General features: G+C 44.7%; 1 protein-coding gene across 2 annotated transcripts in view; it reads right to left on the bottom strand.

The window, feature by feature from the left end:
- Positions 1 to 24,992, bottom strand: part of PTK2 (protein tyrosine kinase 2) — a 200,158-nt gene that overhangs the window by 106,147 nt on the left and 69,019 nt on the right. For both annotated transcript variants that reach the window (XM_032467711.1, XM_032467707.1), the window contains 3 exons: positions 24,074 to 24,240; positions 13,265 to 13,352; positions 1,892 to 1,971 (listed from right to left, as the gene is read on the bottom strand). In XM_032467711.1, coding sequence (XP_032323602.1) covers positions 1,892 to 1,971; positions 13,265 to 13,352; positions 24,074 to 24,240 — 335 coding nt within the window. The remainder of the gene's footprint in view (positions 1 to 1,891; positions 1,972 to 13,264; positions 13,353 to 24,073; positions 24,241 to 24,992) is intronic.

Raw genomic sequence — 24,992 nt, 5'->3', positions numbered from 1 at the left:
CCCGCAGCTCAGCCGCAAACATTCTGATGAACTACGAATAAAGAATGGATCTGACTCAGAGCACTGTCCCTACACCCTAACGCAGCACAAAGCCATTAACGCAGACCTCACGTCTACTGAACGATCTCATTTTCCCTTGCGATTTGGAGCAGGTCTGGCTCTTTGCAAAATAAGAAACAAGCTTCCAATTGTAAAAGAGATTAGCTGCACGCACTACTTGGACTTGGCCTTTTCTCCAGAGACAGCACGCGCCAGGAGAGCAGCAGCAGGGACCCCAGGCCGCTGCTGTGGCCAGGTGTGCACCCCGCCCGCTCCCGGGAAGGCTCACTGTCTGTCACTAAGGAAACCGCGTGGGACCTGTAGCAGCAGAATCAGAGAGGGCCAGTCCAGCTAACAGGCGCCAGGCTCTGGAGAGAAGTGCTGCCTACCTCTCTGAGTGGTCACAGGCTGGATTTTACCTTCTTATTCCAAGTGACACATGCAAGTAGCTGCAGGTCTTACTGGAACCAAGTCCTTGCTCTACAAAACCTGCCACAAGTGGGCGGGATTCTCTGCATGCACACAGTTCTCTCACAAAAGGAAGAGGTCTGGCTTGCGCTGCTTTGGAACACACAGATATTACAAATCATCTGAACTAATCTTACAGGAGAACGTTCAATCAGCAAGATTTTGTTTCAAACCTGTCTGTAATAATATGAATACTAATTCTGCTTTTTAAATTTGTTTGAGTTTTTCTTTGGCCTACTTAAAATGGAAGGTACTAGATTTAGATGCAAAATTTAAAAGGGCCCAAAAAGGATCACTTAATTTGTTTTTCTGTTTTCTATTCAAGTAGGGGAGGAGGCTGGGAGGGGCAGCTGGAGGGGTGACTACTTTGTCAAGTTTTTCCTTTAGAGTCCAAAACTCAGTAACACTGAACACGGGAGGCAAGGACAGGGATAACTGTAATACGGGAGAGGCCAGAGTGGGAAGAGGGAAAAAGTGACCTGGGGCCCGGGAGGCACAAAAGCCATTCAGCTGGGAGCTGACACTCTGGCTCCTCCTGCAGGTCACGTATTACAGTACTGTGTGTAGTAAGGAAAGACGGTCCAAGCGTGCTTTCCAAGCTACACCTGGAAAGGACAGGAACACGAGGAGACCAGTGAGAGATGGCCTTTGTTACTGGGATATACAACTAAGGTTGAAGACAAATTTTAAAGAAGAATTAAGAGTTGTGATGTTGGGGTCTTTACAGGAACTGTTATTTAATAGCCTTATGCAACATGAAAAGCAGTAATCTCTAGGGAAAATTGCCACTAGGTACACCAAACTTTAGCTAATTTAGCCAAGTCATCTTAAACTAGTAGCCCAGGGTAAATTTTAATTTAAATTATACCTGACAAAGATAAAATATTCTTTTATTCGAAGTTTAAAATGGTGGCACAGAAGATAATACATGACAAGTGGTGGCAAATGTTATCAGAAATAAGAAACAAGCTCTCAGGTTTCCATGCCCCATAAGGCTGCACGGCCAGCCCCAGGCAAGCGCGGCCGTTCGCGCTCAAGTGTCCATCGCTGTGCAGCGTGAGCACGCGGCACCCACCCAGCTGGTGGCCAGCACGTGGGCCTCACGGATGCTGAACACTCCGTTCTCCTCAGCAGGCTCTACTGGGGCGCTGGCCCTAGACCTGCTTACATATTTGTGCTTTGATAAGCCCTTCCATTCTACATGCAATGAAATATCATTTTAAAAGATTCTAAAATTAGAATTCAGAATATTCTCAAATTTTTACTCGTTTTACTCAATACCTTATGGATAAGCTTTACAAGGAAGAGAAAATACCTAGGTAATTTCCAAAACTAATGGAAAATACTGATGAATAAAGACCTCAATGTCTAGTTACCCCCTTACCGTATTTCTAGACAGCCCAACTTCAAAGCAATATCTTGGTCCACTTGATCAGCGATCTCTAACATATAGTCACTTTTCACCTATGATAAAAAGGAATGGGAAAAATAATGTCATTTAAAGGAATATGTTTTAGACTTACTCATTCAGTAAAGGTTTACTGGGTGCCATTATACACACTGTGCCAATAATTACACTAGATATAAAAATGAGTAACAGCAAAGAGGAGTTAAAGTGTAGAAGTCCTCCAGCAGGAAACACACTCTCGGAGCACCTCAGCATTGTCTGACCACAGCGCTGGCTGCCTCATCCCCTCCCCACGCTGTCAGAGTGAAGACAAATCTCCACTTCCATGCAAATTTGCAGTGGATGTATTTCCTGAATTCAAACTACAGTCCCAGCAGCAATTTTCAGACCTTAACGCAAAGGAAACTGACATTATTCTAAAATCCTGCACCTGGCGTGCTCCCAGCTGACCACTGACGGGGAATGTCAATCCGCAAAGTCACAAGGCGCTTCAGGCCTGATGGAAAGAGAAGGGTCTGAAAGGATTCTAGAAATGTCTTCCAAGCAACCACCCTGCTCAACTAATATAACCGGAGAACCAACATCAGGACCTGATAGTCCTTATCGAGTGAAGACATTTTCAAAGATGAAATATGTGAAGTTGCCTCTCAGGTCAGCACAAAGAGCTCAAGCTGTGCCATGGACTTGGATGACAGGGAGCACCAAGTCTAGACCTTGGTCACGTGAAATGTTGCCCCTGCCCCTAGAGAACCTCTGGTCTTCTCATCAGCGGGCCTGTGTCACACAGCCACACTCAGTTATTCCATTATGAACTTCACCAACACGAAACTCTGTGGAAATGTGTCTTGTCTCTTGTTATGTAAGTACTTCACAACATCCTCCATTCTGCCTCTTGGTCCTCAATCCTAAAATACCCACTCTCTGGCCCTTCACAGAAAAAGCACTTTACTAGGAAAAAAATTCTGAAGATCCTGTTCTTCAGCCATTACCTCCTAGCCAGTCAGTTCACTTGCTCAAAAGATAGCTACTCCCAGTTAAGCACTCCGTCTGCCTTACACTGGATAGCTCATCATTATAACCTTCCTTTGCAAAGACCACCAACGCCCTAATCTCCCCTTATCCCTTTATCTCCCTTGTCTGGCAGAACCAACAAACACTGAAACCAACCACCCACCTCCTTCTCCACGCTGACTGGCCAGCAATTGGAGAAACGCTGATCTACGCTTTGCTTTACATCTGTGACAACAGATCTCAGATGGTCTTCTGAAACTGCTTGTGAATTCAGCAGTGCTCGCCTAGGAAGCTTTCAGCACACAGATTCATACTTTCTCAACCTGCCACATCTCCTTCTCACAGAGAAAGTAAGTCCTCAGGTGGGAAAACCCTCTCCAAAGTACCAGAGCCTGTACCCTGACGCGCACGCCACGTACTCCTCCTTCTCTGTGACAGAAGCGATGACTCCAGCTCGCAGTGGGCAGCTGCCTGCTTCTGATCTAAACACCACCTCCTCCAAACCGTTGCTATTTTCTGCAGCAGCAGAAAATACCCAGGTGGTCAGTAACACTGACTGACTGAAGGGGGAGCAAATGAATGGATGAATAAAGCTGTCAAATCGGGGTTTGGACACCTCTGTGTGTAAACGTTATTTTCCATATAAAACTTACAAGCAGTATCTAATTTCTATTCCTTATATATAGTAGGCATTTAAGACTGATTCAATGGAACTGAGCTGCTCAATAAATTGAGTAAAAAGCTTTAATTTTACAATCATTTTGTTTACACTTCAATTGGTTCCTTCTCCTATACAGCAAAAAATAAATCCAAATTTTAAAACTAAGTTTTTGCATCATAAGTAGGTTTATTAGTGAACACAAAATGAAGAGATAAATAAAGACTGTATTTGTATGAGTCAGAGAAATACCACAGTTGTTCTGACTGTAACATTCAGTGGGTCTTAGTTTATAATTGGGCGCAGACTTCGAAGCAACCACAGAATATCAATTACACGTTGAGGAAAGTGCACCATTACAAAGCTGTCTGAAGATTAATTACTATAATTTTAAAACACTATTCAAAGGTGGCAAAGTGTACTCACATGCTTCATTCATTTATCAAAACCAAATTCGTATTAGTTGCAAAAATGGAAAAAAGGAAACATTAAATTTAACAATCTTTATGGAAAACCGCCTTATTTATGAACCTGACTTAAAAGTTCTGAGAGCCGTTTCTCCTACAGCAACAAGCAACTCCTCGACTCTCAGAGCTGCAGGTGCCTCGGCCTGAAGTCCGCGCACTGCCAGCAGCCATTCTGTTTTCTGCAAAGTCCGCTGAGCCACGATGGAACAGGCCACCTCCACAGGCCCTCGCCCCACACCCTCCCCAGCCCTGTGCAGCCACCCCATGCGAGGACAGGGAGCAGCCCCTATGGAGGCTCCCAGGCTCCAGAGATGCTGCTCTCTCTGAGCCTCTGGGCACGTTCACTCGTGACGCTGGGCTCATGCAGTTTTCTTCAAGACTTCAGGTTTTTTATACTCAGTGTTTATTTCTTTTATAAAACATGTGATTAACTTTCACCTCCTACTAACTCCCAGCAGCATTCATCACTTTCATTTGTGAAATAAATGCAATTGATTGAGCATTTAAGTGTAGGTGTAGGTATCCACAGTTGCTTAAAGTAAAGATACTCATTGCTACATCAAACCAATTTATATATAATCTTATTTAATCTTCACAGAAGGACTGTGAGATGGACACTACTGTAATCCCCAATTTATAGCCTTAGGAAAAAAAAAACAAAAAGAATGAAATGAGAGCAGAGGACTAGTTATCATTTCAGAGGCTGGGTGTTACGCTGTTCAGGTGTATTATTTGTAGTCTGTACAATGACTCTTCCAGGCAGGTTTCAGTGGCCCTATTTTATATATAAAGATCAGAAAAACCAATGACTCAAGATTAACTTACTCGAGGTCACACAGCAAGTGTTAAGTAAGCTCACACACCGGATCCACCGACCCCACAACTCGGGCGTCAGTGTGCACTGCTTGTGAGCTCGGAGAAAGCACAGACTTCCTGTGCTGCAAGGAAGATTAAGGACAAGTGCGGACCGCATCTCACCACCTGGTACCCCAGGGTCTAACACACATCTGTTTGTTCTGCCACCGTCACTGTACTGTGTTCTCTTCTCATGACCTGGTTTACTTACTACTGCTCATTAACTCTAGGTCCAGCAAATCTGCAGGTCTTTTAAGAGAAGATCTCTGAATGTTGTTTTTTTGTTTTATTAAATTAGTTTCCATGTTGATGTCAATTTCCTACTTTAAAAAATAGGATGTAATTGGACTTTCTTCTGTGGGCAAGTATTACATTTACTTTTTTTCATGTGGTTTCTCAAATTCCTTTATTTCTTGGATCTTTTTGACATCTTATAAATCTCATAAAAATTTTTTGACTATCAGGGCATTAACATTAAAACTCAACTATCACTAATAAGTCATTCAAGAGAATAAACTAAGTGCCCAAAACCCACGTCATCGCACTGTGCTGGGACACAACAATGAGGAAGGCAGCCTGAGTGACACTCTATGAGTGGGGACAGCAGATGACGACACAGAAATACAACAGCACCGGCCAGTGACTGCCAGGGCTGGGGAAGGGGGAGGCGCGACCACAAAGCATCAGGGAGTTTCTCTGCGTTGAAGAGATGGTTCTGCCTTACTTATGGTGGTGGTTACATGCATCTAAACCTATGATGAAGCTGCATAAACCACACACACACACACACACACCAGTGCATGTAACAACTGGTGAAATCTGAATATGGTCTGTAGTCTACTTAATAGTATTGCGCCAGTATCAATTTCTGTATTTTTATATTGTACTATAGCATGATTGTGATAGAAACTGCCTGACTATACACACTGGTCAGAGCTCATTGAGCTGTATACTGAAACTGGTGATTTTTATTATATGTAAAGTTATACCTCAGTAAAACTAATTTTAAAATATTTAAAAATAACTACAAGTTATATGAGAAATGTACAGGTACTATGGAAGGCTCTACACAGGAAACACACTTAAGAGTTGATGAATGGATAGAAATTATCTAGGACCAGGAAAGGAAAGAATAGTCACACAGAGAAACATTAACTCAGCAGGCCTGGGCTGCTCGGTGCCTCCACATTCCCAACATTAGGACTGGCTCTTGGCCTCCTGGAAACTGAACTCCTAGAATGTTCTGGTAAGAGTGCTCTTGCATACCTGAAGCCTCGGACCACACTGGACCAGTGTGACAGGGTAATTTACCCCGGCCTAAACACTGAGATGATGATGAACACCTGCTTTCCCCCAGGCCTGGAGCAGGACTACATGAGGTTCCACAGGTATTGTGTGCCCACCAGCCTGACCCCAGTAAAAAACCTCAACCACCTAAGCTCCAGCAGGGTCCCAAGCTGGTGAACCTTTGCACCTGTTGTCACACAGCACTTGCTGTCCCAAGTGACTCCCCTGGGAGGGGACACCAGGAAACTTCCACTTGGTTTCCGCTGGATGTCACTCCACATACCCCGTCCCTTTACTGATTTTCCTCATACCTTTTGCTACAATAAACTGTAACCACAAATATAACCACCTCTGCGTCCTGTAAGCCCTCCTGATGGATGGCTGAGCCTGAAGGTGGAGCAGGGGCCAAAGGCAGCAGCATTCCCACCAGAGTCGGTCAAAGCCCTAAGGGGGGGCTAAACGCAAACGTAAAGGATCAGCAGGGAAGACTAACTCAGAAAATAACCATTTCTGCCTTCTCATTTCTAAATTCTCTTATGAAAAAGGATGATCCAAAGCATGGGGTGAAGAGTACAATATGACAGCATGAACCCGTCCTCCGTGCCCACAGTGCTTCTGGAACTACCACACACGCGGAGTGGAAGAGAAGGAGAAATGCACATTATTACATCAGTTAGAGAAGTTCAGAAAACACTTCATCTAATGAGCCAGACTGAGACCTACATTAAATTTTAACTTCCTTCTGGAAAAGGACAGCCGATAATGCCCACGTGGAACACATGCCGAGTCTTCAACTAAAATTTCCCACTTGCAGCTCACCCTTCAAGATACGCTAACTGACAGAAAGCTTCTGGCCAAGAAAACGCAGTTGCAGAAATCATTTCTGATACTACAATTAGCTGAATTAAAGTGCATAAAAATAAAAAACTGGAATAAAAATAACAGAAAGATTGATCAACAAAAAGTAAGTGTGTGCTGGCACCTCACCTACTTCTCAGGGAAGTTCAGACACACACACGAGGGAAGGGGTGGCTCTGGACTCACCATCTTCACCTTCCTAATGGAACCTTTTCTGCCAAATAAACCACAAATTATGTCACATTCGATGCTTTTTAAGAGCCAATAGATGGATATACTCTTTTAAAATTTTAATATATTTGCAGAAAATGGTGACAACTTCATGCCAGACCCAAGCCTCTCCAAAGCTGAAAATGTCAGAGGCGCCAAATGGTTCCGTGCAAGCTGAGCACCGTCACGCGAAGTTAACAGGACAACTGCTTCACTAAACGTGGACACAGCCCTTCAAACTAACAGCCACCACTATTCGCAAAAGGTTGCCAATCAAATACACTTTGTAACAAATCAGAGATAAAGAGGGATAAAATGTTACATGGTAAGAGAAAAACTCAAATTCAAGGTAAAACATACTCTTGCTGCTTTATAATAAGCCACTAGCTGTGGCATCAACAATTACGTGTTAGACTCCTGCTCTCCAGTGAACAGGGTTGTAACGAGAGTCTAGTTTATTTTTAGAGTGTGCTGATTAATAACTTTCAGAATATTCTAAAGTGGGTCAAAAACATTTAGTGACTCATGTGCAACGTGTGACACTGGTAGTCACATCTAGGACATCTTTAAACGAAACTGCATGCCTCCCCAGAATCACCCCCCAGCAGCACCCCAACACTCAGCACGCCCACTGACAAGCTGCCTCCCTCATGACTCCATCCACAAGGGGCATGATGAACTGTGGGCCTGGGTGGAACTCAAAATAAGGAATAATAAAATTAAGGTAATTTATTGTAAGTTGTTTATAAGTTTTCTTTCTCTTTCATGGGACAGGACTGGTTATAGAGAGAATCTAAACATAATTCTCTTATTTCTACCCTGATAAAAGCCGTAACAATAAAAATGCTGATTCTTTTAAAACAAAAATGGTAAAGTAACACTCAGGAGTGTTCACTATCCCCCAACATAGACCCTCAAGGTTCCCACATGTGAAGTTCAACAAAATGCTAGGTCCGTTACAAACACCCAACATGCCAGCGTAAGAGTCACTGCAGACCACCACCACCAGGTGGAAAGCCCACGGTGCTGTCATTCAGATTCCAAACAGAGACATTAACTCTGTATGAAATGATAAAGAAATAAAAAGGCAGGAAAATTGGTAAATAATAAGGGCCATAAAAGATGGCCTGGTGGGCTAAAAAAAAACAGGGGGGGGGGGGGATAAAATTGTTTAAAAAAAAAAATCCAACAAATGCCCTAGACTTCAAACTGGTCACAGCTAAGGAGAGTTGGCAAGCTGAGAGATTTGTCTGAATCCAGGTCTTTAGGGAGACAAGGAGCTGAAAACAAGAAAGAAGAGTTAATAGATACAGACTGGGAAGTTCTGACGTAACCTCAGCTGAGACCCAGAAGGCAGCGGAAAGACCAGAGAAAAGGAGGTATCTGAGCGGACGCCTCCAAGACTGATGAAACCCAGCGTGCACACCACAGATCAAGCAGGATGATCAGGGGGGGATCCACACCTAGTTCGTAATAAAGCCGCAAACCTCTGAAGACAAAGCAACCGTCTTAAAGCCACCTGGAGAGAGAAGACAGGTGACCCACGAAGACAGACCCCGAGAGCCCGCTTCTCAACAGCAGCCACAGGAAACAAAAGATGCAGAATCACACCCAAGTTCGCGGGAAGACAGCTCCACCCAGCTCTGCATGCGGCCACACTATCTTTCAAGCCGGAAGAGCGAGCAGAGACACGGGAGATGAGGATGCCACAGGGAACACCTCAGACCAAGCGGTGCCCGTCCAGCCCCGCACTGAGAAGACATGTTCCCTCAAACAAAACCGGGGCTCTGACAAAGCCTTGGTGTGAAGAGGATGAAGCGGTCTGAACACTTAGCTCAAATGAACTGCCATGTGAATTATTTCAGAAATGAGCCAAAAGGGATACGACTTTAATCCCCATGTGATCGCCTCCATTTCTACCAACACAGTGGACTCAATGTCCTGGCCAAAGTGCTCACTGAAAACAACTAAGAATGCTGAATAAAATATTTTTTAAAGTCTTCTGGAATGCTTCTATGAGCTATATAACAAAGGAGCAAAACAAAAAAAAAAATCTACTCAGGCAGACAGTGGATGGCAGACGGTTCAGGGAGAGCCAGGGTCAGCTTTTACCCTAAGGCCAGAACTGAAAAACGCACACATATGTTAAAAAACGTGAAAACCGGCAAACAAAAGCAGCTAAGAGTGTGATAAATACCCAACTCAGGTCAATGGCTACCTGCCTGGAGTGAAGGGGAGGGGGGGCACGAGGGGTGTCACGGGGACAGGGGACAGGAGAACGTCAGGTATGTGCTCTTCCTCTAGGCGGCAGGGTGGTGGTGTTCATTTTATTATTATCACACCTTACAAAAGAATGCACGTACCAGATGTTACAGAATCTAAACAATTGAATCAATGTCATCGAATTCTGAGCCTCTTAAAAGTGGATCGACTTAGCTTAGAACTCAGTGAAAATATATGCATGCTATATGTATATAACTTACATATTTGCATCAAATTATTAAAGATCTTTAAAATTTAAAAATTGGGTGTCATCAAATCCTGAGGCTCCTATAAAATAATTTATCTCAGAATGCAGTGAAAATTTCCAAACACAAATTCTTACTAAATTTTTCAGCTGCATTCTCAGTTCAAAAGACGTTGGCTGTAAATAACTCAACAGCCGATTTTTTATTCGTACTTCTTTTTTGAGGTGGGGGGGATGGCGGCGTGTGTGTTTAGATAAAGAGGAAGTTGTGAACTCCTAACTGGCTTCTCAACAGCGGGATTACACCTGTTCCCAAGCTGGGGGCCGTCTGTTCTGGACAACACACAGGTCACCTCTAATAGTTCTGAAATTCCCGTGCATGTGGGACAGGATCTGCATTCAAAGATTATCACAAGAAGGCAAGTAAATACATAATTACTTGCCAAAGCAGCAATGCAAATAACGTGCTGTTTTCAAAACTTTGTCAGGTAAGCGTAAAAATAAAAATATACACACTCACATTAATGGAACCATATTGTACATGTTTTTACTTTGTTTATGGCCTTTTTCAACAACGGCATTTAATGCAACACCTTCCACACCCACAAGCAGGGTTGTCCTTCACTAGCTACAAAGGATGCCTGGATCTGGAACTCAGCAGAATTTATTCACCAGCCTCTTACTGACAGGCAGTGCAATGGCTCCAGTCTCCCACCTGTCACGGCAACGTGCCCGCGGGCCTCCCTGCACATACGTAACGTGTGTACTCATTTCTTCAGAATAGACCCCTAGAAGTAGAACCACAGCTCAAATCCCATGAAACTGCCAGCATCCAACTAGTCTGTACTTGGAAGACTGCCAGTGGCAACGATGCCACACACAAACCTGAGCGTAGTTAGGGCTCTAAGCACACTTGCCAATTCATGAGTTCTCACCAACCGCAGCCTTTTCCTTTCTCCTTCCTGCTGTGCAGTTTTAGCACCACCTCTCCTTCCCTCCCTTCCTGTCATGTAAGCCTGGGGAGTGGGCGTGGAGACACAGAGACACTGGAGTCAACATGGGAAAGAGGCGTTTCTGTGACCACTCATCTTCGCTCCTTGTAAATGACAGATGCCTGGCAGAAGATTATAAAAGCATAAGCAAAATGAAAGTAAGTACTGGGATAGAGATCATTTAAGTGATGTTCTAGAACATTTTCTGGACTTTTAAAAAATGTACCATAAGATCTAACCATTTTCAAAAAAAATTTAAAGGGGACAGGCTGGAAGAGAAACTGCAGAGATGGACAGAGGCAGAAGGTGGGGTGGGGGAGAGCTCACAGTTGCATCGCGTTGGGCAGGTTGTAGACTGTCCACAGACCAAAATTCAAACAGTCATCAGGCAGCTACATGGTAGACAATCTTATCTCATTTAACCAACTAAAGATCCCGCGGGGCAGGTATCGTACACCTGCATTTCAGGAGATGAGACAGTTCAGCATGAAGAAGCTCCTGGGGCACCCAGAGTCCCAGAACTGGGAAATGCAGAGCGGGCACTCAGATGCAGGCTCGCCCCACTTCCCCTTCTCTCAGGTTTATGAAGACGACTCAACCTTTACTGTGCAGACTGTGGTGAGACACGTCCTATTAGCACATCTGGGGTTCACTGGTACGTGTGCTAACCTACAGTCACATATACAGAAGCAAGATCTTCCGAAAGGAAAAACCAGGACAACCTAGTAACAGAGTGAAAGGAACAAAAAAGCTGTGGGCTTTAGGTTAGCCTAGAAACTGTACGAAGGAGTGACCATGAGCTGTTTAGACCCACATCATGCATTCTGAATTTCCACGTCACTGAAGCAGTCACAGATCTTCTCAGTGGGTGGGAAATTATACCGGTGATACAGATATTCTACACGAGGGAAAAATACAATATAAGTAAGTCCGCTAACTAAACCCTGTCACCTCCTTCACCAAATCACGAAGCTCAGGGCCAGCTGCAGGCGGGGACTCGGTAACACACGTGGGAAGCGGCCTGTAACCTGGAAGTCACAACCGCAGAATGAGCAGGCCCCCACACTCTCAGCTGGAACCCAAACATAACTCCTCTCTTTCCACTTCGTCAAACGTAACGTCTCTTCTGTTCAACTCTGTACTACCCTAAATCTACAAAACTCTCCATAAGTCCCTCACCTAACACCTCACATTTCCTGTATGACTTCAACCCCACGGACAGGAGACATCCTAAGAGCTGGGCCCTTCTCACACAAGCAGGACGTCCAGTCATCCCAGCAGGGGGAAGGGGCAGTCCTCCTCCCCGCCCCCCGGAACCCCTCCCACCTTCTCTCCCTCCTGCCTTCAGGTGTCTGACGCTCTGGGCCTCTTTCCTCTTCATTTTCATGCTCCAGTTAGTTCGGCCTCTGTCCCATCAACTTGCTTCCACCACACTGTTCTACCTTCCACCTTCCGCATGTCTTGTCTGAATGGCTGAAGAGCCCCCAACTGGCCTGCAGCCTTTTCAAGACCCAATCCATTCCCAGCTCTGCCATCAATCACATCAGGGCGGTCTTATTTAAAAAAAAAATTCTGATCAAGACACTCCCAAATTAAATTCTTTAAATGCTCCCAATATTCTGCAGGAGAAAACCTAAAACCTTCTTTACACGATGCGGTCCCCACCTCTCACCGATTTCCCTTCAAGCCACTTCAGCTCAAATTTAAAGGCGCCGTGTTTTCTAAAGCGCAGCTTCTGCCTCGCCTGTAAAGTTGGAGACTCCCTGAAGGACACTTGGCAGGGAAGCCGCCCGGACCCCAAGCCCGCCTGAGTCGGCACACGCTCCGACACACCGTCACATCACGTGTGCTCACAGACAGCAGGGGCCGGACACAAAGCAGCTGTAGGTGATGTCATTAATTTCTGCATCCTTGACCCACAGCAGACATTTAATGAACAGTTTTATTAAAACAAAAAATTACCCCATGCATTTAATTGCAAAATTGTACATACAAATGTCTCACTGATACTCATTAGATCTTTTTTCACACTTTTCACAAATCTAACTAGTTACATTTATTCGATTTTAAAACTGTGTTGATTCATTTTTGCCACATGTACTTATTGCCTAACTAATACTTTAAGGGGTAAAAAAGTAAGGTACTTTTAGTGTAAAAACATCAATTCTGGCTTTATTTTGCAAACTGCTATTGAGACTATACGAGTACAGGTGGCTCTGACAATGAAATCTGGTAAGTCTGTTGACACTGAGGCAGGGTAACCACTCCTGAGTTAAAGACAAAACAATGTTGTGCCACTGAGGACTTACTGTCTCCACTTACAAGAAGCATCTTTTAAGATTTGCCCAAGCATACAAAAATTCACAAAGTGTCAAAAATTCCTAATTTCTCACTAGTTAAAAGAATCTCATTGCCATACAGTGACAACTTTATATTCTCCCAAGTGTTAAGTTTAATCTAATTCTAAAATAGAAAGCTTTAATCTGAAGTAAACAGGATTCAAAGAAACAAAGAAAAGAGTATAATTAAAGCACCCTCCTATACCTGTTGATAGAAGAAATTCAGAGTTGGCTTGTCTTCAGTAAACTGGTTTAGAAATCCTTTTGGCAAATAACGAATTCTCAATTCATATCTAAAAAATAATTAACAAAATAAAACAATTAGAAATAAGTAATTTTCTCAATTCATAGTCTACAATAATATTATTGTATGGCATTGCCAATTACTCTGAAATATTATTTTTAAAGTAAGTGAAGATATAATCAATTACTCTATCAATGTAAGCGTTCTGGTCTGCAGCACAAACGTGCACGTGAGTGTGCTACAGCTTGGAGGCCCTGCAGAGACAGGGCGTGGTGAGAAGCCCCCCCTGGCCTGGGGCCGCAGCACCTGACACTCCCTAGAGTGGACCACACCGTAGGGCCCCTTCCAGTCACCGCTCTGCTCACGAGAGCCCCCTATGGAGAACGCAGTCTGCCCAGAGCTGACAAGCACCACAGGATCATTCACCACGCGGCCGTGATGGCCGTCTGAGCGCTCTCCACTCAGGCTATGAGGAATGATGCTGCCAGCAACACTCTAATTTCCTTCCTCTAGGCGGAAAAAAGAATTCTGCTCAGGAAGCCAACCTTCAAGAATGGTCAAAACAAATGAAGTTCACCAGAATGCTCTCTGTGTGCGAGTGTGAACACCCACACGAACTCTCTCGCACACATGCCTTTCGGTGAACGTACACACACGTCTGCTGGGTGTACACTAGGAGTACCATCACCAGGTCGTAACAAACACACACGTCAGGGCAGGTATCAGCAGTCAGCTCCAGGGGCCACAACGACTCACTCCCACGAGCAGCACGGGGAGTCCCAGCCCCCCATACCCACAGGTGTTTATATATTCTGGACGTGAGGCCTTTGCCAGACTTGGTCAATGTCTCTCCCACTCTATGGCTTGCTCTTCACTATTTTAGTGGTATCCTGCAAAATTTTATTTTAAAAATCTTTTTTTTAACAGTATCTTTTGAGGAAGAAAGTTTGTAATTTTTATGCAGTCCTATTTATTATTTTTCTTTTTAGTAAATTCTTTTAGTGTTTTCGTTTGTAAAATATTTGCCTACCCAAAGGTTACAGAGATTTGTTTTTTCTAAAAATTTTACAAAATTGATCTTTTAAAAACGTATTGGGCTCATAAGGAAAATAATGCAAAGTAACCAACATGGTTCTTTTGGTTCAATTAAGGGTGGAAAAAAATTCAAGACACACATACACAAGTTCTGCTGAGATTTTAAGTGTCCGTTTTGTTAAAACACACAATTGCCAAGCACTGAGGTTCCTTTTCACTCTGAGAAGGAGCTCTGTAACCCACTGCAAACGCTCTATACTGGACAGTTATTCACAGAAGCTTAATACATTTCATTTATTTTGAGTTTAGGACTTCCCAGGCACCTCATATGCACCGTTTCTCTTAACAATCAGAGAACACAAGAGTAACTATTCGTACTCAGCAGACCAGGAAAACGATGCTCAGCAAGGGCAAGCGACCTGAGGCCAGACGTGCCGGAATCAAACAGGCTGCAGGCGGCTTTGACGGGGAGGCCATCCTACTTTAATGATAAAAACTGGTCCATAATCAAACAACCGGCAGCTTGGCTCCACACCCACGCTACTAACGGCTGGCTCCCCAACAATGATGCTGACACCAACCAACGTTTCGTGACCACTTGGGCATGACAGAGGCTGTGACAAGCATTTTAACCAGATGCCTTCTTTTAATCAGCAACAACCCTACAAGCAGCAGAAAGAACATGGGCTGTGGACTGAGATCACGCACGCTTGACTTCTGGTCCATCGCTTACTCACTGTCTGCCATCACCTCTCTAGCCCTCAGTTTCCTCATCAGGACCCTGGGAGCAGTGAGTGAACTGATAAACACAAAACGGCCAGAACAGTTGCTGGCACATAATCACAATGATCTCTACTGTTTATTTACCACTTTAGTAATTACTCAACAAATGTTTACTTCAATACCAATCATCTACCAGGCACTGTTTGAGGGGCTGGGAATGTATCAGTGAATAAAACATGCACCAAGTGCCAGCCTTCAACAAATTTATATCTTTGTGGTGGAAGTCAGACAGCAAATGCATAAATATCTTTGAGCTGGCAGGTAATTGGATACAGACAAATAAGCCAGGTAAGGGGAACAAGTGATGAAGTGCTATTTTATAAAGGGAGTCAGTGAAGGATACTCTGACTCAGTGATAGCTGAACAAAGAGCTGGAGGGAGGGAAGGAGGGAGGAAAGGAAGGAGGGGGTAAGGAGGAAGGAGGGAGGGAAGGAGAGAGGGAGGGAGGGAGGGAAGGAGGGAGGGAGGAGGGAGGGAAGGAGGGGGAAGGAGGAAGGAGGGGGGAAGGAGGAAGGAGGGGGGAGGGAGGGAAGGAGGGGGAGGGAGGGAAGGAGGGGGGGGAGGGAGGGAAGGAGGGGGTAAGGAGGGAGGGAGCAGTTCTGCTCAGGGAAGAGCATTCCGGTCAGATAGGAGAGAATCAGATAGGAGAGAACGTGTAAAGGCCCTGAGGCTGGAGGATACACATCCGGAGGCAAGTACAGAGCCCACTGGGGCAGCGAGTAAAGGGCTTCAGGGAGAGGTGGGGTCAGGAGGCGGCCTGTCCTCAGGGAGAAAGGAAGCCCCGTGAACACTGTGCACACACAGAGCAGTGACACCACAGGACGCACTTATCTGAGGCCCAGTCAGGCGACACCAGCAGAGCAAACGGGCTACAGGGAGGTGCAGGGAGACCAGGAGTGACTGGCGAGAAATACTGACCAGGTTACTATCTGACCCATTTTCACAGATGGGGAAAAAAGAATTTTAGGGAATTAGGTAGTTCTCCCAAGGTCCCAGGGTTAAGAAGAGGGAGTCGGACGCAGATGGGGGCAAACGTGCACGAAGGCGGGAGGGCAGCATGAGACTAAGACAAGGCACCTACGGCTTAAAAACAGGAACAGAGGTGAGGCTGCTCGCAGAGGTCGGCAAGGTCTCCAGGTCATGTTAAGGGCTGTGGTTCCCACTTTGACCCATGACAGTCTAGCACGCCCCCACCACAACCCCATAAGCTCCGCCCCAGGTCTTCTAGTTCAGTTCTAGTCCAGTCACCTCACGTCAGTCCCTAAACCACAGCACGTGGCGTCCAGGGCCCACCAGCCCGACACCCCCGCACCCCGCTCCTCCTGGAAAAGTAGCACCTTCCTCACGCTTCTGTGCTGTTCTGGAGTTTGTCTGCATTTGGACCCACATTTCCAAGTCTCTGCTACGGGCCCCTCGTGGCTTTCTCAGCAGCAGCAAACTAGCACGCCCAGCCTTCCGCGTCTACTCCCCAGGAACAGATCACCATTAACACCACTAACATCTAACTTCCTCACTCTTACCACCAAGTACGGGCACCTAGGTACCCACAAGCTAACCAACTAATGCTGGGGAGGAGCAGGAAATGTGGCTTTTTTGAAAAACTGAGTTGGAACATGATACGACAACCCTGATTCCAAGAAGGATCAGCTGGCCAGATCGTGTGGAGTGAAAAAAAGCCCAACTCCAGGAAACTACACAGATGACCCCCATGAACACTGTGATGCGGACAGCTCGCTCTTATAACAGATTTTCAATTTTAAAAACCTACAAGGAAGGATGAAAACAGAAATTCATCATTCGGCAAACATTACAGTAATAAACACTCCAAAAAAGAACCATCAATGATGCTGAGATTAGTGGGTGAAGACAGAATGAGAAAACAGGATACCCGCACAGTCCCTGGATTTCCCCAGAATACAGCACTTACTAGAAAGGGAAAATAATAACTGTACAGTGCAGAGACCTGGCCACCACCTCAAGTCAAACAATCCAGCTTAAAACCACCAGTAAAATGAGTCATATCGTCATCAAAGACTTCCTGATAAAATGCAATGAGAAAATGCAACATCTTTATTGTGGTGTTCATCCCCAAAATGCACAACCTGAATATAAACATGAAGAAAAAAAAAAACAGACAAATCCACATTAAGGGACAAGTACAAATAACCAGACAGTATTCTTCAGAAGGGTCAAGGTCATAAAGGGCAAAGACAGTCTGAGGACCTGTCCCAGGTTAGAGAAAGACCCAAGGCAACGAGACGCTGAGAGGACCCCTCGTGTTCTGATCTGGATCCTGGCCCGGGAGAGGGACACTAAGCAGGACAACTGTGAAATTAGAGGACACCTGTAAATTAGTTAATAGTATTGTATCAGTGTTATTAAGCTGCTGGTCTCAATAACTGCACTGTGTTCGAGTAAGATTTCAACATTTAGGGAAGCTGGCTGAGGGGTACACAGGACTGCTGTGCGCTATTTTCGCAACATTACATACTTACAGAGAATAAAAAGAAATTTCCACATACACAAGGCTGATTGTTCTGTAACTGCGGTAACAAATACCCACCAGAACCAGTTTTAAACCAGCTTGGTCAATAAATACTAGTTTTGCAGTCACAGACCAACTAGAAATTTCCTCATCTTTGCACTGTCAGTGTCTGGTGCAGAAGCACCCAGTAAATGTTTAATTAATAAATCAGCAAGTCTGGAAGTCCGTCCTGTCCTTTAAAGGTACCACTCCCAGGCCCGTCAGAATGCTCCTCTATTCACTGCCTTAGTGCTTTAGCTCTTTTAAAGAACTCTGGTTCAAGTTGGTGTTATAATGAAAGACCGGCTCTTCAACTTAGGGTATATGCACATGGAATGCCATTTCAGGGTAACACAGAAAACTACCAAAACCTTCCTAACCTATCACTAGTCATTTTCTTTCGTCATCTTTGAAAAAGGACACCTTTCCTCTATATAAAAGACTTTTTTGTCCTGCAAAGGTTGGGGGGGGGGTGGAATCACCTCTCTGCAGAGTGAGAAGCTGTGAAACAGCGGGGAACAGAGGAACATGAAGCAGGATAATGTGAACCACATCTCGATAACAATGAGAAGGACTTTCTTTTTCATTTGCTCTGAAAAAGCCCTGCAATACTTTATCAGCTGCCAAGGGAGTCACCTGGCTCTCAAAGCCCTGGATTACACACGGGAAAGGACTGGGCCGCTCCCCCACAGCTCCTAGCCCGTGTCTAGCGGAGTAACCGAGTCAGAAGTCAGGTCACCACGGAGGTGATTCCAGACACCTAAAACTCAGTTCTCAAAAATGAGTTAACTAGAATTTAATTGTCTAAGTGCAAAACTTTAACGTTTAAATCTGTTTGGTGGAAATCTCTCAAAACTGCATGACACCTTCTGCTTTGTGATAAACTAGGTATGGCGCTGGAATTTACACTTTTCTGGCTGACTCAAGATTCTAGCAAACGCTGCCTGCTTAACTGGGATCTTCAGGACCCCAAGGACGGCCCAGCCAGTGCCTGCTCCCAGGCAGCCTGAGGAGGACGCAGGGACCGGACACATGAGTACAGAGCAGGGACCACAGGCTCTGCCTTGGGACCCGCGGGCTCTGCACAAGTTCCTTTGGAGCCTTATGGGGAGGGAAGGGGACAGGCTGCTCTCCCCACAGAGGCTCGAGCCTGTCTCCCCCAACCCTTCACGTACCTGTTCCACACTGTCTCACCCAGCTGATGTGTCCCCAGTAACAGTCTTTTAGGTTTGCTTTTTACTTCATTAAAGTATATCATGCTGTAAGTCATCTTCTGGGACTTACTTTTTTGTTTTTCAGTTGAGGTAAAATTCACATAAAAATTAACTATTTTAAAGTGTACGATTCAGTGGTGTTGCATTCACAGCATGGTCCTGACACTTCCTCTGGTCACATGGTGTTACCTGGCTAAGGCTCACTCACCCTGCTGCCAGTCCCTAGACCTCGTTCACTGTGACTGGTGGAACATCCCACTGTGAACATCCCACAACCGACCCAGCCGTCACTGGTTTCTCTGTGAACACTCCTGGCTCGCTCCCAGTACGGACACACAAGAGTCTCTGGAGGACAGAGCCTGAAGGGGCGCTGCAGGGCTGCAGGGTGTGCCACGAGGACGCCAAGTGGTCCTCCCAAAGGTTCTGCCCATTTACATTCTCCCCAGCAGTGCAGGCAGGATCCCGTCAGATCCATGACTTCTTCAGCTATCGGCAACGACGATTTACTTCCTGCCAACCAGACAGTGTAAGATGGAACCTCACGGCCTAGACTCGCGTCTCCCTCACCACTGATGAAGCTGACAGTGTCTTCCTGTGATTAGGGTCAAACTGGGCTTCTCTTTTACGAAAGTCCTTTTGTGTCCCTCGCCCATTTATTGTGCTATTCACAATTCTCTTACTGACCAGCAGGAGAACACCTGACACCATCTTCTGTCAGTTCCAAGTGTCAAAAATATCTTCTCCCAGCTCAGCTGTTTCTGCACTTGTATCTTCTGATAAACAATGTTTCTAACTCAATAAAGTCAAATTTGTTACTCCCGTCTGATAAAGTGAACGTTTTGGTGGCATTAAAATCTTCCTACTGTGGGGCCAAAGACACATTCAATTATATTTTCCATTAAACTTCCTCTGTTTCTTTGTTTAACCTGATCCATCCCAAGTGGATTTTGGTGTACTGTTCAAGGTAGGATCTAATTTTGCTGTCACTCTTCCTAAAGGAAAGCCATTACTGACCAGGCCTTCCTTCCCCCAGTGACATGTCATGACATCCCTGTAAGGTCATCCTGCCTGAGACAGTTATGACTAAACGCATGTGCTGCCGTGGTGTTTGAAAAACTGAAGACAATTACACAAGTTTATATCTCAGGCTTACTTAACAACATGAACAGATCCTAGAGCAGACAGCATGAAAAGAAAATCTATGCTCAAGAACCTCACGGGAATGGAAACTGATACCCAGTGATTTTAATGAGTCCTGGCGCTTCCATCTGAATATTAACATCCTACTTCTCAGAACTGCAGCTGCCCTCACGTGCCACCTATGGACTGAGAGAAGATACTGTTAGTGAGAGAAAAAAATGACCACTCTTCTGTTTCTTGTAGTCATACACCTCACACAGGACTAGAGAAGAAACATCCGAGTCCAGGGACTCAGTTCCACTCTGTCCTGTGTGCTCTCGGGAAGTTGTTAAGCCTCTCAACAGTGTCTGACCCCTAGTAAGCAACGCATGTTAATACAGGAATATTGTTATTAACATAAACTAGTATTGTTCAGTTCCTGGTTGATCATTTCATGATTGCTGATTCACTAAAGATTATTTTTATTGGGTATCTACTGTATGCCAGGCACAACTAGAAACCAGAAACAGAGCAGTGACTAAGACAGGGCCTGTGAGGGAGAAAGACAGTGCCAGGAGGGCAGCAGCTCTCAGACAGAAAGTCTGGAGAAGGCCACGGGCAAGAGGTCACGTGGAGCACTGCCCCAAATGAAGGGAGGTCCCAAAAACGAAAGAGGGGCAGAGGAACACGTACAGCAGCAGAACATCAAGTTCACCAGGCACCAGGAACAATCCGCTTGGCTTGTTCACGAGCCAGTAAGGGTGCCAGTGTGGCCAAGGTGGAGCAAGTGAAAAGTTGGAAAAGATAAAGGCAAAATGAGAAGTGAGATGAAGGGCTGTGCTACTCAATGTGAGAAACTGACAACCGAGAAAAGACCACCAAACTAGGTCCCAACCCGAGGACCTGTGAAAACAGAGAACTGAAGTTTCACAGGGACCAAAGTGGCCAGAGTGGAGGAAGGGGAGGGGCAGCAGATGGAGACAAGGACTGAGCAGCTATCAGGAACTCTGGAGGGGGCTCCGGGTGTGACAAGAAGCTCCTGCAAGCTTCTGAGCAGCAGCGACCTGCATATCCCATTGGATGTTGGAAGAGTAGAAAAAGGAAAGAAGAGGTCACCGGAGCAGCCCCACACGTCAAGCAGGAGAAGACAGACTGCGAATGGTCAGTAAAGCAGGAAGAAAGGCTTCACAGAAGAGAGACAGGTTTCCAGGAGCCCCACGGGGTCCACGGGGCACTGGCTCCAGGCCCCGCGGACACCACATCCTTAGATGCTCACGTGCAATGACATACAGTGACAACGAGTGTGCACGTGAGCTGAGCACACCCTCCCACATCCTGTAAGTCATCTTTGGATTACCTACAATACCTAACATAACGCAAATGCTGTGTAAGTAGTTGCTGGCAAGGTAAATTCAAGTTTGGCTTTTTGGAAATTTCTGGAATTTTTTTTCCCCAGAACTTTCCATCCGTGGTTGGTGGAATCCATAGGTGGGAAGCAGGGAACCGGTGGGATCTAGACAGGAAGTGAGTGGCTGCAGCAGCCCCTGCAGACAGCGGGCAGAGGATGAGGGAGCAGCGCCCGTGGTGGGTTTGGGACAAAACTTCAAAGCCAGAGCCTCAGCACACTGGGTGTCTTCCTTTCAACCACAAATGACTTAGAAAGTGTCTTTAAACTGCTTAACATGCTGTCAGAGCAGGACTGCACATTCCCACCCGGGAGGGAAGTTACACGTGTGATTAGACTGCTGCTCACTCACTGCTGTTTGTGCTCCTCCTTTTTTTAATGACTAAGAGAAATAAGTTTTGCTCCTTTATATGCTATTCTTCTTTATACCTTTTCAGGAATGTCTAGAAACTTATAAGAGTTATACCTATTTCCATACTAATTAAATTCCTGGTGAAATAACCCTTTTATTATAATGTAGCTGCCCACTACATCCGCCACAATGCTTTTTTGCCTTACATTTCTTTTCACAGGACATCAATAGCCCAATACTATCTTTTCTCCCTGGTTATTATTTGCTTGGTACACTTGTACTCATGCTTTATGTGAGTTTTGCAAACTGAAAGTCAGAGCTCATGAGTAGGCAGGAAGACTTCTTTTTTTTAACTACTTATTTATTTTACTGAGAAAACCTTTAGATCTTAGTGTAAATAACAAGGCTGAGTATGATTCTGCAAAATATGTGGATCCATTATACATAAACAGTTCTGACACATACATTCATACGTGTACATGTGTATTGGCTCTTAAGGCAAAATATATTTCTTCCAGTAAGTCAAAAACGTATGAACGTCAATGTTTTGGATACATCTTATAAACAACAGAGTCAAAATTTATTTTTTAATCACGCTCACAACCTCTGACCATTTACTGTTAGTATACTTGCATTTATTTCTAAACCTTATTGATTTCTATTTCTTTTGTTTCAACATGCTGCTTCTCCATTTCTTTCCTTCTTTTTGATTGCTGCATTTCTTTAATTCCTACTTACTCAACCACCATTTAAGTTATAAAATCTATTTCTAATGTTTTAGCTGTTACCCTCATATACAGCTTTAAGATTCAGCTGACAAAATTTTAATTCTCATCACCTATCTTTCAACATGCACCCAGTACTGAGCTCTTCTTTAATACAAAAATGTGTTATCATTATTTTTGTTTTGTGGAGCCAAACTTACAGGCACCTGTTCCTGAGGTAATTTAACAGCACAAACAAGTCCAGGGAGCCAGCTCCACTTCCAGCACTGTGAACGTGCTGTTTCCTGGGCACCCTCTGTGCTGGAAGTTGAGACCTGCCTGCCTCCAGCATCGTCTCTTTTCCTTTTGTACAATACTGCTTCACTACAATGTGCCAAAATGTGTGTTTCATCTTATTACCCTGTTTGAGATTGTTAATCTGCATTCGAGAACTCATGTAGGGGAGGGTATAGCTCAGTGACAAGAGTGCATGCTTAACATGCACAAGGTCCTGGGTTCGATCCCCAGTATCTCCATTTAAAAAACATAGGGGGAGAAAAAAGGAACTCATGTCACCCACTGATTCTACAAAATTCTCAGCCATTTTCTCTTCAGTGACTTTTAGATACTCTTAATTTTAAACACTTTTTAATTGACTAAATAGATGGAGGTCAAATCTTTGCTAGCCATTGATATAAACCAACCAAACTACAACTCACAGAATATTTTATTAGCTTAGTTACAACCATTTGATAAACTTGAAAATAAAACTATTTCTTTGATAAACTATCACTGGGACCAGATTTTACTCAACTAGAGATTTATTCATCTAAACATGTTTGTTTTTCTTTTACCTACTTGGACTGAAAGCTCCTGGCATTGGAGAGCCCTCTTACCTCCACAAACATCTTTGTTTCTGCATCTTTATCATCCTCAGAGATGAGGACCCCTGTGGAAGAACCTCATTTTACAACTTACACTTCTCTCAAACGTATGTGGTGAAGATGTACAATTATCTACTAACATCTTGGTTTACTTAGTGGGGGGGGGTATTAGAAGAAAAACAGGGAAAGGACAATTATAGGCAATTCTTTTAATTCACCTCGAATGATTTTAGTTTCACTAAGGTCAGTATCACTGACTAAGAGATCAGGGCTGTATGTGAACATCAATTTCACACTGACTTTTTGGGCGGGCTGCAGACTCCTAGGCACGAAAAAGCAAGCTCGGCAGCCCCTTAATAAGATCATCAAGCGTGGTCTCCTCTGGGCACATGGGGTCCTGCTGCACAAAAGGATGCCCGCAGAACAGAAATAAAAGGACCAGGGTCTGCGTTCTCCTCAGGGCAGAGGCTGGACAGAGCAGCACAGACGAGAGAAGTGTGAGGAGCAAAGGATCATCCCAGAAGAACGAAATCAACCAGATGGGTCAAGCACGCAAATCAGTGGTGCCCAGAGAGGACCACACGGAAGTGTAGAGATCACTGGTTAAAAATTACCGGCCAACTCTATTCATACAGGAGGCGTAGTGACAATCAGCGTGAAAATTAAGCATAGACAACCATCCTCTTGTGCGTTTTTAATATGCAAAACAAATCAAGTGTGAGCCACCCCAAAGTAGGTTGGTAATCTTACTTCCACTCCTCTGGTGGGTGTGCAAGTTCATACTTCTCCCTCACATTGGAGACACCCATATCCAAATGGAGCCAGTGAACCTCCTCTGACCGCAGGTGACTGAGGCGAAATCCATAGCAGGCCACGTGCTTTACTTTGTGACTGTCCACTATCTTCTGAATGATGCCCTAAAACACACCCCCCACAAAGACGACGGTTATAAACAAAAAACTGCATGCTAAAAGTTAACGCAATGTTCATTTCTTTGGTTTAATTATCAGAAATCTTTGGTAAAAAACTATCAACTTAAATAAATTACTTAATTTTACTCAGGACCTTTTTCAGAAATAGTATTTTTACAAACAAAGAAAAGTTCTGAAATCCCACAAGAACCACCTCTTCCCCTTTCTTTATTGATTTCTGCAGCTCCGCCTCTGCACCACTCCGACTTGTCAGAGGACACCAGCCACCCCTCAGCGTCACCTGCTGAGAACAAGACCTGTGGAGGGGTTATACTCTCTGTATCCATGTGTATTGTTAAGAACAGGCTGCAACCTTAATATCATTTTCAAAACCAAACATTTAGGAACATATAATCAAGGCCATATTTCTGATAATATTGATGACTTATGAAAAGCTATTTAAAGTTGGGCCTACTCACCTGCTGTTTGCTCCCTATGTATTAATTGCAGCAATCTACAACAGCCCCCAGTCTAATGCTAGCTCCAATGCGTGTGCCCCCTGCATTCAGGGGGGATACAGGCAACCTCTGAAGGAGGGCATCAAGACAGGCTCCCTGGAAGAAGGGGCCGCGGGAAAGGAAGCGTTAGGACTGATTCCTCCCTGAACCTGCAGAGGCATGGAAGTCATGCACGTGTATCTGTAAACAGGTAGCATGTGTGGAAGACTCATATCTAAGCATACAATGGAAACCACCCGC

Source organism: Camelus ferus, chromosome 25 (assembly GCF_009834535.1).
Source record: "Camelus ferus isolate YT-003-E chromosome 25, BCGSAC_Cfer_1.0, whole genome shotgun sequence".
Taxonomy (NCBI): Eukaryota; Metazoa; Chordata; class Mammalia; order Artiodactyla; family Camelidae; genus Camelus; species Camelus ferus.
Note: the sequence above shows the minus strand (reverse complement) of the source record. Positions and strands in the feature narration are given on the sequence as shown.